The sequence below is a fragment of the Falco biarmicus genome, chromosome Z (assembly GCF_023638135.1).
Source record: "Falco biarmicus isolate bFalBia1 chromosome Z, bFalBia1.pri, whole genome shotgun sequence".
Classification (NCBI taxonomy): domain Eukaryota; kingdom Metazoa; phylum Chordata; class Aves; order Falconiformes; family Falconidae; genus Falco; species Falco biarmicus.
The window spans coordinates 63,986,744-64,005,517 of NC_079311.1; the positions used below are offsets into that span (position 1 = coordinate 63,986,744).

At 39.8% G+C, this 18,774-nt stretch overlaps 1 protein-coding gene across 2 annotated transcripts in view; it reads right to left on the reverse strand.

Moving 5' to 3' along the window:
• Window positions 1–2,646: 2,646 nt before the first annotated feature.
• ZSWIM6 (zinc finger SWIM-type containing 6) overlaps window positions 2,647–18,774 on the reverse strand; it is a 112,337-nt gene continuing 96,209 nt past the window's right edge. For both annotated transcript variants that reach the window (XM_056324758.1, XM_056324757.1), the window contains 5 exons: window positions 17,735–17,870; window positions 12,753–12,910; window positions 12,058–12,221; window positions 7,535–7,616; window positions 2,647–5,247 (listed from right to left, as the gene is read on the reverse strand). In XM_056324758.1, the coding sequence (XP_056180733.1) occupies window positions 4,385–5,247; window positions 7,535–7,616; window positions 12,058–12,221; window positions 12,753–12,910; window positions 17,735–17,870 (1,403 nt within the window). In that variant the 3' untranslated portion in view covers window positions 2,647–4,384. The remainder of the gene's footprint in view (window positions 5,248–7,534; window positions 7,617–12,057; window positions 12,222–12,752; window positions 12,911–17,734; window positions 17,871–18,774) is intronic.

Below are 18,774 nucleotides of genomic sequence, written 5' to 3' on the forward strand. Positions count from 1 at the left end.
TGATTTACCAGGACTTTTGTTTTTAATGCAGAAAGAGAAGGCTGGGTACTTTTTCAGCAGAAAAATGGTATTTTAATTAAACTGAAGGCATCTCACTGAAATAAATTTACTTCTAGTACAACTTCATTCTATGGAACTATAGATGTAAATTGGAACAACTCAGAAAGCAAAATTTCACCTCTATGTAAGCAGGAACCCAGTTCTGATGCATTTATGTTACTTATACCCATATACATGAAAAACTTCATTGGTACTAGGCAAACAATGAAAATCGTAGCTCAAACTGATTTGATGGAACACTAAAGTATTATTGAAAAGTGACTTTCACAGAGACTTTTGAAAACTTGCAGGACAAAACTTTGTATGGATATACAAAGAAAGTGATAGAACATGGGTTTTCTATAAAAGAGAAATTTACTAATACAAAGCACTCAGAGTATCTTCCCATCCTTAAAAACTGGTCATCCAAAGCACTGACTGGTTGCACCTATTAACAGCTGTACTGTCTTCAAACAGCCTTATCTGTTCTGCTGGACAAGACAATGAAATACAGTCCCAGTTTTCTCATTGCAGCTCTAGCCTCAGAAATTTCCTGCAATTTCGCTTAAACAATCTAATACATTTCTTGTCATGTACATGGAGGGTTAGTTCCACTGCCACAGCATTAAAACCAAAGGATTTGGAGAATAAGATATGAAGTACTCCAAAGGAAGTGGTCTTGGGATTTCAGTAACACCTTAAAGTCCAAGTCTCCTGTAAGTGCCTGTCTTTCTCTTTTTCATGTTGAAAAGTTGTGCAGTTTTCTCTAATGGGAAAACTGGATGTGAAACACTAAAAAACCCTAAATTAAGGTAATGTAATTTGGGTAAGGAAAATCTCTCTGGCCAAATCAACAAAGGAAATATGAAAACAAGCAGATAAAAGTTTCTTCAGCTGCAAGACAGACTAATAATACAGAAACAGCACATCTTTCATGATTTCACTCAAAACAATGAAGTTTGAGTTCAGTGGTAGCCTATGATACAAAAGAATCATGCTCGGCTCCCTTCACTACTGAATAGCAATTCTGGATTTAAAAAAACCAAAGGAGTGTTGAAAAGCACTGAAACACTTGGAGACAATGATAGCAGTGGTATTCAGTTGCATCTCACAGATAGATGGTTCTGAAGAGAAGAAATTTGAGACATTGTATTTTGACTAGGCTTCCTTATACTTCAGAATTAATTGCAATATGTAGTTTTCAGAATTATAGAAATATGTGATCAGTTTTCACCAAAAAAAGCCCTCAGACTTTTTTATGGAGTCGCATTCCTGGGCTCTTCCTACCTCCACAGAACAAGAGCAGTACATATCTAGACATAGAGAAACTGGCCAGACCTCTGCTGGTCTCTCAACATGGTGTGAGCACGCTGTGCAGCACCACTGTGGACACAGAAGATATTTTACTCAGTCATGAAAACAAGCCAAATAAATGTCCATCAGTTCTGAAAGAAGAATAAGCCACTGTGCTCATCAAAATCAGGTGTCAGCTATCAGGACTGCATGTAGTTCTAAAGCCTGGTCTTCAAATAGGCTTCAGTTTTGCAATCTGCATAATCCACAATATCCTTAGTACTGAAGAATTTGCAAGAAACAAAAAAACCCCAACCCCCCAAAACCACACACCCCCTATTGCAGAATGGAGTTTCCTTCTTGTTCCTTACTGTTTGTAGCTGAAAATTAATCTAGGACAAAGTAACAAAGCAAAAACGTAATGTCAATTCAGTACTTGGAAGGGACAGGAGTTGCAGAAGCTACAGGTTAGAATGATTAGGTCAGGACAACTCGGCTGTTAAAGGCTTGGCAAAGGCTCTCATTTTACATGAGAAGTTGTACAAAGATTCAGACCTTTCCTGCCTAAATCTTCCGGTGACACAAGCCTCACTGTCAGAATTGTTACACTGGCATCGTTGACAGTTGCTTGCTGGGGGGGGGGGAATAATAAAAAAATGGAAAGTGAAGGTGTTCAGATCACACAGTCAAATATGACATCATGTAACATTCCCGAGATGATAAAGATGTCGGTAAAGCAGAAACCTCCTCTTCAATTTTTAACAATGCCATATCCCATTCTTCATTAAGGTCTGGAAAACTTGCAGAGCTTCTATCTACAGAGCAAGGGCTCCAAAAAAGCAGAAATGTTGGCTGTCAGCCAAGAACTCCATGCTGGGTAGAGTAAGCAGCATGGCTCAAAACACAGAAAAAGCCGATTCAAGAACAGCAAGAACTGTCCCCGTATATATTTGCAGCGCATCTCAGCTCTCATGGCCACTCAAATAATCCTCTGAGTGGCAACATCCCTCCCAACACTCTACCATCCTACCATGGCAACACGTCAGGGCTTATTGTTCATTGTACAGACCATGCATTCCAATCACAGGCAGCACTTGCTTCCTCCTCTGATGCACCAGGTCATCTTCCACCGGCAACTCTGATCATTGCCATTCCACAGCAGATGTTTGAGGAACAAAACATTTCTTTCCTGGGCTTGGTGGTCATACTGCTTTACCACCATAATGTACCAAAGCTGCAGGCTGGGCATCTAAGATCTACGAACTATCTATACACAATTCAATTCCAGTAGCAGACACCATAAAGGAGGCAGAATCAACTTTCAAAAAACTAATTTTAATCAAAACAAAAAAAATTGTTGATCATTAACAAGTTTATAAAACAGTGATTTAGTTACATAAATAAATTGATATCAGTGTATCAAATCTTAATTACTTTCAACTTCATGAGCATGTTTACATGGGTGATGAAGTACAACCTTTTTACCTATAATAATAAATAAAATGGAGAGCATGAAATAGTTTTTCTAAACAAAAATACCTAACAAACATACCTCTAGCATGTTCTCTAATGAAGGGAACAAGAGACACTGGACAACTTTTGCACCAAAACATAAAAACTGCTTTAAAAAGCACAAGGATACAGAACCATCAGCTAAAGTAAAGACACTATACTGTAACCAAAGTTGGTATTTAATAATATAATGAACAGTTTGGTAGTTAGATCTCCAGTTTGGTTATTTTAAAGCATTAAGACAAGGCAAGATAGAAGGCTGCTTTTGTTTGAGTAATTCTAGAGAAAATAAAATATATTAAAAAAACAAACTGAAAAGTAGAACAGTCATACCTACACAACTTTCTGTCCTGCACAAAGTCAAAATACCTATGCAGAATATATATATATAATATATATATGTTATTTGTGCACAAAGGTTAGCTTATCATTAGCTCACTGCAAAGGCGTAACGTATCATGTCAATCATTTTGGAAAACATTTTGCGTTTTGTGTCAAAAAGGATATTTCTTTAAGTCTTCTAGGCTAGGAGGCACAAACCCCGATTCTGGCATACTGTATTCTTAATGCTAAGGCTTGCTGCTCTGGCTGTGTATTTTTTGTTGTCCCTCTTTACTATAGTGCCTGTTACAAGCATGTGTGTATGTGTGTATACATATATATGTATACACAGGTTGTATAAATATATATATATATATATAAAATTTCCCCCAATAGGTATCAGTCCAACCATGCAATCCAAAAGGTGGCTCTGCATAGATGCCCAGCATATAGTTCACCACCTGAGCCAACCCTGAAGCAAGGCGCACTTTAGTCCTTCTGATAGGTTTTCTTTTTTGTTTAAAACCAAGCTACTGCAGCTTCAAGTATTTTGCATTACATAGATTTTTTTTTATAAATTAGTTAATGTTATATTTTTCAATATTCAGACATATACTATAATATATATACAGTACAATAAATGCTCTCATTCTTTTTTTAATTTTTTTGATAAATCCCTGAGAATGTATGTTGACAGTCGCTAAGTTTCCACATGCACAAGCATTGTGTGCCATGCTTCTGGATGAACAGCACTGCAAAGCCACGTGGTCAGCCTTTAACTATTAGTATTTCATTTGTTGGTTTGTTTAAATATGCTGAAATGTAAGGATGAGTTACAAAGGAGTAAAGCTGAATCCATTCGAGGTACTTATCACAGGATGGAGGTGTTTTGTTTGGTTTTTAAAGCCATTGCAATATGTTTGTTTTTGAGGCTGTGAACGTATACAGAAAGAACAGGAGAGCAATGTGGGCTTTTGCCACTTGACAACATATACTCAGTGTAAACCAAACCTTTTTTAACCTCTCTCATACAAAACAGAAAAAAGGAAAAAAAATAAACACACAAACTTTCACAACATGACAGTTTAGTTTGCAAACTCAATATAACTATACACATATAATACCGGTGTGGCTCTTTCTTTAAGTTAAAAAGGGTACAAAGGCAGGCTCAAGTAAAAAGATCCCCTTCTGCCCCTAACCCCCCATTCACACATTTTTGTCAACCAAACCGCTCACGAACCAGCATCATCAGTTTCTTTTTACCTTTGTAGATTTGTTTTAGGTTGTCAATAAACTGTGTAAACTGGATGTGACCATCATGAGCCATTAAGAAGGTCTCTCGGGCCTTGCTGAGGAACTCTATAAACTCACTATAGTGTCGCGGGCTGATGTGAGTTAGACGTGAATGAGTTGTATTAATGTATGCTCCGATCGTGGCATCCAAGAGTTGCCGTAAAGGGGCTTTGTCCAGTGACATGAGCTTACCAGAGTTCCTCCTTCCATGAAGTCCCACCATGCCAGGAGTGGTCAAAGTACATCTACGCAAAATGTCTGACAGTACTGTTGCACATTTGACACTTTTGACCACCAGAGGTATTATAGCTGCTAGCTCATTTTTCCCAAGGGAGTGGCTGAGCGCACATGCCCACAGAACGTCATTAATGGCAGGGTGTGTGTCCTGATTGTAACTCAGGTTGAGATGTGTCATGGCCAAAGTGGCCAGCTTGTAGGCCCGCATGGGGTAACCACGGTGCTCCATGTATCGTGCTATAGTAAAAAGCTGCGAATAGCTCATGCCAGTTGTAGCAGCATCTAGAACAATTTGGTAAGCGGTCTCAAAAGCTATGTGATCCTTTTCACATAAGGTAAGTGCAGAGAGAGCACAGTTTTGAGGATCCTTCATGGCACACTGTAGAGCAAGCGTCCTAGCACTGCCGGCCAACTTCTCCTGCTGATGGCAGTCCAGATGCAGACGGACGATGGTGCTGTTGGACATCACTGTTGTAGCAACAATACTAGTGGCTTCTGTTGGAGTGAAAAGTGTAAACCAGTTTTGCATGATACTATCCAGTGCATAAACACCTGGGGAGAGAAAGAAATGATTAGCTACAGCTGAAAACCTAGAAGATACAGATGTTCAGCAAGAGACTATGTTTGCAGCCAAGTACATGAAGTTGCCAGTATATCCAAGGGGATGCACTTCGCAAGAAGGGCTAAACCAGACAGCATGACTGGAAAACTACATTAAAACAAAGGTTACTGTGCAAACGCTGTAGCAATCACTGAAATGCAAAGAGTAACAAAAAAAAAGCCTGCAAGATAAGCTTTAATCTCCTGGTGTGACAACTGAGCTGTTTTACTTGTTATTTCAGACAATTCGGATAACAAGTTCTGGCTCGTTTGATTTCATCACATCACTCAAAAACAACCCTCACACTGAATACCCTTAGAAGGCAATTTTAACTTCTTTTCTCACTCTGCATCTCAAAGCACAGTACACGCACAAAAGAACATTAAAGTATGCTAAATGGCTTTCCTAATAGAACACCATGGCACAACTAAGGAGACCTTAAAAAGTAAAATCTTGCCTCACACCTCCGTCCATCTTCTATCAAATTCATACATGTCCCAACATCAAGACGCTCATTAGGCAAATACTCTGAGCAATATGTGGATATTATCTGAAATAGGTATTTTCCTTATTATCACTTTATTCCTGACACAAGTACATGTGTGTGTTTGGCAGAGGGAGGAAGGGGGAACCAGTGACAAATAGGTTCCATAAATTGAACCTTATCACCAGCTAGAGTGCCTTATTAATGCTAAAGGCAGTTTACACACATCTGTGAGCCCACCTAAACCACACCCAGAGGTCCTAATTTTCTCTTTAGGGCTCTGATGCTTCCCGCGGACCCCTTCACTCATGTGCAACAATTCAGCATAGCCAACAAGTAACAGATCTTCATTTAAACAGGTTCCTTGCTTTACCAACATGACTACATCTCAAGAGTACTTTACATGACATCGTAGGTTCTTCATGGGATACTTCTATTAGAATATGTAAACTAATTTAAAGCAGTATTAAACCCAGCATTTTACTTGCCAATATGCAACTGCACAAAATAATACCCAGGCACTAATATCTGTTAGATAGCCTCAGCCATAATTATCTAGCAAAGATATAAAAGCAAAAAGACAAGGGCACTGCATTAAAATTTGCAGACACAAACCACTTTCTGGCTGAGGGCAAACAAAGACAAGCTGTATTTTCCCATGCTACTGACAACATTAATTTCCTAGTTAAGCACAAAGCAAAGAATGAACTAATCTAGAGAATAAGCAGCAGCAATCCTCTTAAGTTCTGAAACTCAAGAAGCATCTACACAATACAATCAAACTCAGATGTATGAAGAAGGAATCAATACAGTAGGGAAACATGCTTTCCAGAAATAGCTTTGGTGACAATTAAAACTGCTCCCTTGTCATAAGTACTTATGTTGTCCCCACTACTACAGCTGCTGATGTTTTTTTAATAGCTACACAGTTTTTAATGTACTCATCTTCACTCTCAGATTCTGTATTCCCATCTTGTAGATGGTAACTGGAATGCCTCAAAGAAGCTAACGGATGCCTCAAAGACACACAGGAAATCTATGGTGAAGCCCAGAAATGAGCTGAACATCCTGCTCAGTAAACCATTCTCTCTCTGCTGTCTTCTAAGTGTAAAAGGCTGGTTCTGCCGCCCACCATATTTTCACCTTTTGTGGTTAACGATGGGTGCATTGGCATTTGGTTTGCTTTACAGCGCAAACAGAAGGCCTGTACATCTTAGACACATTACAAAGATGCACCACACTCTAAACTTGGATTTACCCAGGGGCTTAAAAAACCCACCCCTAACAATGAGAACTCGTTCATGAGATCTTGCCTGCCACACAGTAGGAGACATCCTCAGCACTTCATTCACCTGTTTTCTGGTTTCTCTTCCCACAGCTGACCAGGTAGCACTCCCACCTGCCTTTCAGAGCAAGCAAAGTAATAGCATAGTGCTACAGCCCGTAACCATGAGCCTTTTCTCTACTGCAGCCTCAAACCCAAAGCCATCACGGAGGGAACAAGGGGAAATCTGGGTTATTTCCCATAGGTTATGCAGACTCACACTTTGTGGGAGAAAGAAGTCACACTGCATTACTCAACTGTCATCTTATTTGGTCTGTGCCTAAAGAAACCCACTCATCATTGCCATAGCATCTTGTCACCACAGAAATTTTATAGATGAACAGAAAGTGGGACACTTGCAGAACCTGTGTGTTGAAACAAGATCAAGCTCTCTAAGACTAGCTGACAAGAGAAGCATCTCAGAACATACCTACTTCTGTTGCACATGTTACCAACCACCTCACCATTTCCCGACGTCGCCAATTCAGTGTTGACAGTGTCATTCGCATCACCTATTAAAACAACAAAATACAAGTTAATTTTATTGCAAACCAAAGCAGTACACCAACAATTAGGGATTTTAAGTTACTCAAAGTTACTAAGGTTCAAAACAGCAGTATCTTGCCCTCTCCACTCTGTTACCTCTTCTGTAGCTGATATGTCAAAAAATTTGAAAAATATGGCTCAGCCATCTTGGCGTAGCATGCAGAGAGTAGCTACAACTGCAGATCCTTCAAGGCTAGAGGAGAGAGACCTTTTTATCTGTGGGGAATTAAAAACCCACCCCACATAAAAGGCCCCTCCAATCAACAACAACAACAACCACCCCCCCAATGTATTACCAACTACTCAAACTAAATCATATCATGTCTCCTCCCTCTATGCACAGCAGTCTTTAGAGTGGAAACTATCAACTCTTGTTGAGCAAATTAACCCCTTTGATTTTTCCCTAGTCTGCATTTCTTTTCATTGACTTCAGCAATATAGACAGGAGTTAGTGTTCTGTGATTTGACCGGCTGCTTATTTGGCAAAGATATAGATATAGTCCCAGGTATATCCAGGTTATTTATTATTATTTATTTTATTATTGTTATATATTAATTAGGAAGTCCAGAGTGATGATTTCTCTCTTTGAACAAGGACTCCCTGCAAAGAAGTTCCATCATAAACCCATTAAAATTCTAGAAAAAAAGACTTTTAAGCCTTGATTGTAGTGCCTGTATTTTACACCACTTGTGGTTATTGCCTATGTAGTGTCTCAAAACATGAGCAAATAATGTTTATTCAATAAAACAAACACTGCATGGAAATAGCATGTAAAGCTTGCTTCAGCTACGTGGACAGGCTCCACAGATATCCAGATGAAGAAAGCAAGTGGTCTTTCCCTTACAGTATCAGTGGTCATACTTTGGTATTACCATTTGTAGCCATAAAGAGCATAACCAGTCAATCAGAGCTCTCAGCGATGATCTTTACATATTAAACTCAACAAATGCACTCACAAAACAGATTGGAGTCAGCCGCATTCATAAGAGGGTTCTCAACCCATATCCCCTCCCAACGCTAAGGTGACTTCAAAATGGCACGTAGCCCCCTGTCATATTTGTTACTCCTGCCACCTCCTTTAATCCTACACTATAGGTAGGATAATTAAGGTGGAGAGATTGCTGAGGAGCACAAATGCACAGATGATCTTTGAGAAGTCTGGTTATAAGCGACTATAAGTGGTTCCAAACTGTCCTCCTTACCGCCTTGAGACCCTGGTGACTGGCTGTACATCCCAAAGTTACAGGATAAGACCAGCTTTGTTGGCCTCAGACATTGCAGTATCATTTTAACTAACAGTAATCTAAGTACAAGGTTGGAGAACACCATTTTTGAAAGAAAGCAAACTGATCTGTAAGGACCAACCCAACACATTTTAAAATACGAGAACATGCCTAAGGTAAATCATGGAACCAGCCTTGGCTCTAAGTCCTTCTGGAAGAACAACAGACAGCCCCAGGTCAAAATGCTTTGGAGTGCAGTTATCGGTCCCATTCTGTCCACCAAAGGGAAGGAGTATAGATGAATTCCCGTACTGATGCACACACAAGTTGAAGGCCAACACATTTCCAATATCCATGATGAATTTTCAGCTTCCCCCAAGTAGAGTGAATCCAAGAGATTACAGGGTTACGGACTGAATTCTGCTACTGGTGAAGGAGGGAAGTAGGTTAAAAAACACCAAACCCCCCAAAAACCCTGGTATGAATGATGATTTCTCTGAAAGTCTTCTGTGATGACTTCCCTCACTGTGGTTGTCTGTAAAAGGATCAGCAGTCACAAAAGCCTTCAGCACATGTAGTGGGAATATTGATAGTTCCAGTTTAGACAGTCCTGACTCAAGAGCAAAAAATCAAGACCACACCTAGCTTCTTGACATCGAAAAGTTTCTGGACAAGCTACGCTGGAATTAGGTTCCTTTCATTTGATTAAACTGGCAAGCTTAGAGAAGCAGGAGAGGGGTCATTTATACATAATAGAAACCCCAAGGATTTCAAACACAGCATGTATTGTTGTCCTGACCAAGATGGAGCTAAAGTTAATTTATGCTGTAGCGCATGCAGCCAAGCACCTATTCCATTTCTACTCAATACATTCTTGTGCTACCTTCTTCCTAAAATGGAGCCCCACATCTGTCCAAGATCTATCTTATCTGTGCTATCAATTGAAGAAAGCTTCTCAACAAGTCAGGAAGTCTGAAAATGACAAGAGGACCCTGGGAATTACGCAGCTTATCTGAAAGCCAAGCTCTCTTCCACATGGAATAACCTTCACTTTGTCTTGACGTACCTCCATAGCAATTTCTTGTAGAGGAACAGAAGATCTCACCACCCGTAAGAGATAGAAGAAATGGCCAGCCAAGCATGAACTGTTGCACCAGTATGAAACCTCTTCTTCACGCATATTGGAAGGAGGTTTAGTAATAAATTTATTTATTCATTCACAGGTCTGGGGGGAAAAGGATACCACTTGCCAAATACACACTGAGTGATCACCTGCACTAATTTGCTTATCAGTTCTGCCAGCAATACCCATCTGCGTGTGTCTGCAATAATACTTACTTGCACTAATGTAGTGTACAACAGGCAAAGAGGAACAGGAGCTCCTCCTGTACCTGCAGATCTTACAGCGCTTGTGCCAGTTAAGTTCTGAAGGAAATACCCCTGAGATGCTACGTGTCCATTTGGCCATGCCAATGACTCTTTCCACAGCCAGTTTAAAAGCCTTCCTTCTGCTGAGTCACATAACACAAGCTGCCATCGGATTTAGGGAGAAAGAACCCAGGACTCCATACACTACTCCCAAATCTAGAATCTCTGTAAGAGGCTTTTCTGCCACAGAGACCCCAGTGACAGAGTTGTGAAATTGTTTGTATCACCTCATCAGCCCAGCCGGGCGAACCTGTCACTGCTGTAGCTGAGGCAGAACAGCATACCCGCAAGGACACTGCTGTTCAGTTTACTACAGGAGGGGAGAATTTCCTAGGGCACACAGATGTCGTAAGTAGTCAGATACTAGACAGTGAATACAGACAACCCAACTGCCATTAAGTTGACAGGGCGGGGAAGGGGGAAGCACCTGTAGGTCACTACAGTGCTGACACTAAGGTATTTGCAGGCAAAGCTTACTGCAGAAATCTACACAGTGACTTACTACCAGAACACTGCTATGCATCTTCCTTCTGGAAAGCAAGCTACCTTTAAGATTCTTAAAACACCTTTGTAAGCTTGGGACAAAACAGTGGACAAGTTCTACACCAGTTTGTTCCAATTCCTGGGACTAAGAAGAAGGTATGGGATTGTGACATTTCTTTCACCAGATCTCAGTGAAAACATTCTGATGACACCATCAACCACAAAGGGGTAGCCACGAATACAGTGACATCCGAAGTGTGCTGCTACCACCAAATGATACTTGGTGAATGCCTGAGGTGGCACAGAGGTCAATCATAAGGATCTTTCTCAAGTAAACAAACATTTGAGGCAGAAACATACAAAGATGTGAAAAAAAAGATTTCCACAGCAACCCTGGGAATATAAAAGGCTAACAAAGCACACAGATCTCAGCTTTCTGATTAATGACTTTAGCTTCTAAACGTCTAGAACAGGCAAATAGTACCTTTCTTTGGCATGAGAAGCAACTGGGATAATATCCTTTCCCCAGAAGTCTTTGGAGCTTTGTTTACTGAAGCAAAGTAATAAATGGTTTTCTGATCTTTGCATGGTTTTTTTGAAGAACTCCCTGAAGAGGGATGGAGAAATTTATTTTTGTTGAAATGAACTGTGTAAACTCCAAGCCTCATCAGCATCAGGCAATATTACTCCAGAAACCTAAAACCTACCTGGCTGTCTCCTTTTAGACTGCAGTCTCTCCTAAGAGCCTGAAAACCGATCTAAGGTTCTTGTATACCTCAAGCTGATTTTGATACACCTGACCATTCCACACCTTGCAGAGTACAGGATTTTGATGAAGGAAGTGAGAGAGCTGCTGTCAGCACAGTCTGCCTTAGAAGCATGTCATTATGGGCTTTCTGTAGCAAATCAACAAGTACCTACTAAATCTCATTTAGGGAAAAGGAAAGGAAGCAATGGTAAGAAACCACTCAAGGCCATGCAGAAAATAAAGTGCATTTCTATATTTAGAAGTAGTAATTTTAGAAGCAGAGTAATTTTGCTTTCTAGCCAGCCCTACATATACTCGTGAACCCATTGCACTGGTCCTCTCTCACCCCTGAACAGAAGACCCTGGGTCTGTGTTTACCAGTCCATTGAGCTTTGTATCAGAAAACAGAATCTGAGAACTCCAGACAGACCCCAGAGGGTATGGTCCTCAGTGCTTAAAAGCTGTACCCACCACTGGGTCAAATTCCTTTCTTCTATTGTAGTAATAATGAACGAGGGAAATACCTGAAGGCCCAACTCCAGAGACACTTTCAGAAGAGTGATGTCTGGCAAGCTGTCCATGAGTGTTGCTATTTTAAATGCATCCTGGGCAAGTTTGAAGATGTGTGATGAGGAGTGGATATTTTTCTGGATGGATTCTAACACTGTTTCCAACCTCCGAACATCACCTGCAAGGTGTAAAGAGAATCACCAAAACGGAACAAGCTCCCAAAACATCCGCAGATGCACTATAATCGAGCCTGCCGTTACTATGCAATAGTATGACGTTTCAGTTATACACACTTTGTTTTTAGAAATTCTCCGTAATTAAATCACATATGAATGAAAGGTAAAAGACAGCACAAACTCCTCTAGTGTCTGATGGTGTTAGTGCAGTACGTGGCCAAAAGTCATCCAAATTTGTGAATTTTAGAAGTGATTTGTCCACTCCTGGGTCTCACAGTCTATGTTGTGTGTCAGAAGAACAAAAAGCTGTCAACATCAGTCTCAAATCAAGCTCATCTGGCTACGATGTAGCTAGCTTAACTACTTTGCTAGAAAATTAAGTGAAAGGTTTAAGCCAGTTCAGTTTGTTGTACCTATTTCAAGCTCCCGTCAGAATGCAATTTGGATTCCTAAACACAAATTTTATCATCTGTTTACTCCATGCAATATTAAAAGCATACATTTAGTTGAGTACATAACTGACAATAATGTACCTTTGGCTGCTGTTAGCATCGTTGATGCCAGCTCACATTGCTGGGATTCAATGTGACTTAGGGTGAACCAGCGGGGATACCGGTTTGGAACAACTGATGCAATGTGATGTGGGCGGGACATGTCTCCTGAAGGAGCTGAAGATTCCAATACTAGCAACCTGAAATAAGGAAGAAATCCTCTTTCATTAAATTGTTATACATTAGGTTACTCATGAGCAAAACTAAAACTGCAAGAACACTTGAATGTGTTTATGAAATGTGCCTTTTTGATTATAAAAAAAAAAGGTTGGAAAACCACCTCTTCTTGGGGAATCTCAGAAGTCCATTTGCCAAACTTGCCTACACCAGTGGGCATCTGCAGGAGCTAACAGGACAATTAAACCACCAATTAGTCAAGACAGCAGAGACTTTCTGCATCATGCACAGAGCTGAAGTTTTTCTCCCTGCCTTGTTTCAGTCTTTAAACACAGCCCTCAGGAAGGAAAGTGCAGTAGTTCTCCACTGTACTGAGAACATGTAAATATTTTTCAGTATTTGGAACATACTTTCTTCACTTACAAATGATGAAAGTAAAGGAGAGGGATATTCAGTAAGTCATTCAGATTTTCACCTTGCAATAAATTCAGACATGAATTTATGCCCAAAAGAGTCATTTTGCATTTCAACTACGACTACTTTTTAAAGTCCTTAAACTTTCACCTACCAACATTTTATAACGTACCATAATCTGAAGTTAGGGTCTCAAAAAGCAGTGACAGTACCTTTAAAATTACTTTTCAAACTCTATTTTCTAATCCTGAAGCAAGTTTCTTTGAGTATGTGTCAATCTACAACAGCCTTATCCACCAAGTGGAATCATATTGAGAAAATTCAGATTAACATGTTTGTTGTTGACTACTAGAACACAAGTGACAGCCCACAACAGAGACTCAGCTGATGGCCCTTAAAATACACTATATAAAGGCCAGTGCCAAAACTAGGTGTGGAAAAAACCCCAGGCATTTTTATTCAATACAATAAAGCATAATTTCAGGACATGAATGGTTAATAAGACATCAAATGATAGACAAGGCAATGTCCAGAAGAAAAGCCTTTCTGGTACTAAGGTTCTTGATCAGAGTTGACTGAGTTCTGTTTCTACCAGCTTTCATCTGCAAGTGATTTTCTAGCAGGGAGACATCTGGGAGGCCAAAGGAAACTGGATCTCTCTTGTCAATAAATTGCAACTACTGAAAATCCAATGCATTGTAGTTTTGTGTGATAGAATATTTCTTATGGAATAAGCTCATTTAAACATGTTACCATTTCTTGCACTTAAATACTTTAAGTTCTTCAGGTGACTGGACTGCGTGCCCTTTTTTCGCAGTAATATAGTCTTAAATTCCATCACTTGTCCGCAGGTTCCTGAAGCCTATGACAGTATCTTTAAGAATTCCCTCAGAAAGGTAATCTTGAACATACAGGAATGTATCTAGCAGGCACATACAAATACAACACACCATGAAAATAACTTTTAGCAGTTACATTAACATTTTCAGATGCATGTATATGCACGCTAATATGAATATAAAGACTTCGCTTTTGATTTGTATCAAAAGTCTAATCTCTTCCCTAGTACCACTGAGACACTTCTCTATACTGCTTTACATACATAAACACATAAAACCTCTTCAGCTGATTTTTTCCAAGCAGAGAGAGTGGGGTGAAAGATGTATTATCAGACAGTTTCAAACAACAGTAAAAATCCCAACTACCTAACACAAAAAGGGATTATTAGGTTATGAGCAACAGTAAATAGACAAAGAGCATGAAAGAGAGACTCTTTTGGGGAAATCTTTTATAACTTCTGAATTTCATTGCCAGTTTCTATATTCTTTTGCTGTGAAAATAACTGCTGCTGTGAATTGGTGGCTTTCATAGAATTTTGGCAAGATTAGGGAACATCAGAACAAGCACAAGCAGATTTAGCATTCTTCACTTTCCCCGCTCCTTTCAAATATCAATTATTTAGCTAGGTTCCAGCAAAGCTACCTTGTGATTGAACAACACCATTAAAGTCTGGCACTCGAAGCATGGGTGAAATTCAGGCTTAACAAGGGATCAGCCAAACGAAGCCAAACTTCAAATTCAGATTCCAAGTGAGCAGTCAACTAGGTCATAGGAGATCCACGTTCTCCAAGGCTCCACTTTCTCTTTTTCAGTGTTGCAAGCAGAGAACCGCAGACAGAAGTGACCATCAAGGACAGCACAACGCTGTCCTTGCAAGACCTGAGGTGTATGCATGAAAGGCTTTATGGTCAGCTTCCACTGATCTCATACTAGTGTTCCACCCACTAAAATGGAATTAAAAAAATGAAACAGCAACAGATGATTTTGAATACAGAAAAGTAAAACACTCCAGGGCTGCCACCATAGGTCATTGACCTGTGCAGACTGACACTAAACACTTGTATCTGGAGAGCAAGCAGCTAGAGCCTGGGGAAGTTAACTTCTTTAATGAATGTTCAAGTGAATAAAGAAATATGCTTCACTTCTAAAATCATTAGCAACTGCACAGAATTCTACAAAATACCTTCACTAATTTCTACATGAGATTTTTGTCCTTGCAACAGCTACTTCCTCCCTGCCATGGAAGAAAACATGCTCAATTTTTCCTCTTCTGATCCATTCAAACTCATAACCAGGAGACAGACATTCAATCTTCATGTTTGCTTTCTTCTTCCTCCCTCAAGGCAGCAACAGGTTATTTTTCCATTTGGTTTGTACTGGGAGTCCTTCATACACTGAACTATCACTTCGGTGCAAATGGAAAGAGTAATCAACCTTCTTCAAAAGAATTTGGGAAGTGCTGAGGAATGCAGACAGACATGGAATATAAAGTATCTAAACCTGCCTTCACCACAGTTCAAGATCCCAGTCCATATTTCTGAAGAGAGCAAAATATCAAAATACAGAAAGAATTGTTATTTTCTAGGGCTGAACCCTCACCTGTCTTATAAAGCAATGACAAAAGGGCTATGGAGAACAGCTGCGATTACGGTGATGTCTCCTGTGATTTTACCAAATGGAAACAGACAATTTTCCTTAAACTGATCTGTTTGAGAAGTAACATCTTTGGCTGAGATGACAGCTTCATACCAAAAGATGGCTGGAGCTCCCCATAACTGACTGAGGATTTCATCATTTGGATCTTTCACACTCTTGCTTCATTTTCCAGTTGAGAAAGGAAACTTCCAGAAAAGAAGTTTTCAGTTATGATCGGTTTCTGGGGAAAGCCCAAATCCTCATTCAAAAGGAATGGCATGCTGCCATCACATTCACTGAAGCGTTCAGTGCACTGTGCAAAGTGCTGCTGGATGTCTATTCCAGCCTTTCAGTAGTTTAGTTTAAGAAGAAAAAGTCCCCACAAACACTTGTGGAACACTTTAAGGTAGTAACTGAACATAAATACAAGGATACAAGTCTACTTTGTAAAACTGACCTTTTCTCCTAGAAAAAACAATCAAGCAAAAAAAGCAAACAAAAAACCCCAAACCCCACCAAAAAACCAACCAGACAAAAAGGTCATCCACCACATTGTGAACTATCTTGCTGATGTGGTATGACCAGGGTTATTGATGCACTTGTGATACAAGAGGGAGTACCTAGATAGGCCAGACAGCTTACTGATCATATATTTCAATGTTCTCAACAGTTCATCAGTAATGCACTTTTGTCTTCTCAATCTATTTCCTAAAATGCTAACCATAAACAGCAAGTATGCAAGGTCACTCTTCGTATCTCTCAGACTCTTTCCTCAGCATTCATTACTAGACACCCCTGGAAGCAAAAAACCAAACAGGCTAAGCAGGGCTTTGGCCTGACCCAATAGTAGCTATGTTTTATTCTTATGCATACCCTCCCACTCAGTCCTTTGAACACAGAATTATTTTCTCCTCATTTAGCTTTTTGGAGAAACTAGCTCCAGAATACACACCTCCAAACCACTAGAACACAACCTGTCTGATGACGTTAAATACTACTTATATGGGTAGTGTGTCCTTCAATTACAGTGCAATCATTCTTGATCATAATGACCAGCAAAACCCAACACTCTTTTTTTATTTTTATTATTATTTTTTAAGTATCTGGGACTTGATTGCTCTTAGTATTCAGTTGTGGCTATTCCTTTGTCAAGCATCAGCAACAAGGTTCCTGACAGTGACTAGACAATTCAAATGGGACCAGTTTCTTCCCTGCATTGTATGGGGACAACAGAATTATCACTGATCATTTAAGCCCTTCAAGTTTCCTTCAGAGGGCTTTTCTTAGCCACCATTACCAATCTGGCCTGCCTTGAGATTAAGCTAGCACACACTGAGCAGTCCCCGAGAAACATCTTCTTCCTCACGATTGAAGACAAACAGAATGCAAGTCACACATTACGTTGTCATATGACATATGCCATTTAAATTCCAGCATTCACCCAGAAGTGGACAAGACTGCTTTGTTATGAAGCAGAAGAAAGAAGTACTGGCTCAGACCACATTATACGGTTTCAAATCTATCATTGAGAGTTAGTTTATAAAAAGGCAAGTGGAACAAATAGTCCTACCAAACAGGCTAAGCAGCAGATGATCCTAAGACTGCTGGTGAGACAACTCTTACACCATTTTATCACCAATACCATCACACACACAAACCACATGGGTGAGAATACATGTGCTAAAGCTGTCATGTAACACAAAACCCAAGACTGGGACTCTAGAGAAATCTGTAGTAGAGAATGCTGTTTTACAGTTGTAGCTAAACACTGACTGTAAAGTTATACTGTAGTTACTACAGGCATCGATTGCTTTTTACAGATCACAGAAGCAAAATAATTTCTCCTCAAAGGGAAGAACGCTTCTTTTACAAAAAAAGACTAGGTCTTGATTACCAAGCTTTTTCCCCTTTTCCCAGCCTCTACTTGTGCTCTTTCTAGAAAATTTGTGAATACATACCGCATGGCTCTCAGTGCAGTTTTGTATGCCAATTCAGCATCATGAGGTAGGAGAGAGGTGAAGAGATACTTGGCAAATGTGTGCATTGGAACACTCTCTCGATGGATGACTTCACCTAAACCACTATATGGTCCAGCTGCAGGAAAGTGAAGGAGAATGTCAGTCTTTACATACTACTAAAACCCAACTTCAGGACCTTTAAAAACATTCACTATACTTTCAGTTAGAAATGGTATTCAGAGACAGTCTGCCGTATAAAAGTTCAAGTTATATTGCTATTTTCTGTGAAATATTTTATACAGATATCACATATATACAATGTATTACAGATATATTAAATACCACATATTCTTTGAGACAATAAGACAGACCGCAAATTGTACAGTACTAGACACACTGCCAATGTGCATACAAATGACAGAGTGGCTCCAGTGCTCCATGGGGCTCATTCAGCAAGCCTATGGTACACACAAGTAGAAAGTGATAATCCTAGCTTTGCCTCCACATAGTTACATTGTGCACATGAATCCCTATGCACCCTGTTGGTCTGTGACTGCTTTATCACAAATCCACCAGAAAACAAAAAACAAACAAAAAACCAAATAACAACAAAAAAAGAAGAGTAGTTAGAGTGGAAAACCATGCACCTTTAACAGAAGTCACATGACCAATCACCACAGCAGTACTGGATCCCTATTAATGTCTCACCTGACATGAGATTTAAATAACCATTTAGTCTGGACTCAAGTCTCCAGAGAAGACTAAGTCAGACCTTGCACCAATGTTGATTTTGTTAGTCCATTACAGCCACATGATCTTAAAAACTATCTTTGTTGTGGGAAAACTACCCCCATTGTTGAGGCAATGGGATTTTGCTCACACTCAGTGCAGTCTGAGCAGTATTTCAACTTCACAACAACAGCGTCAGGATTGACAACAACAAAGTTAAACACAAATATTTCCTTCCCGAGTTCTGAATGTTAACAGTGCACGTGAATCCCATTTTTACATTTTTCATGCCATCTTAAGACTGTTTTTCC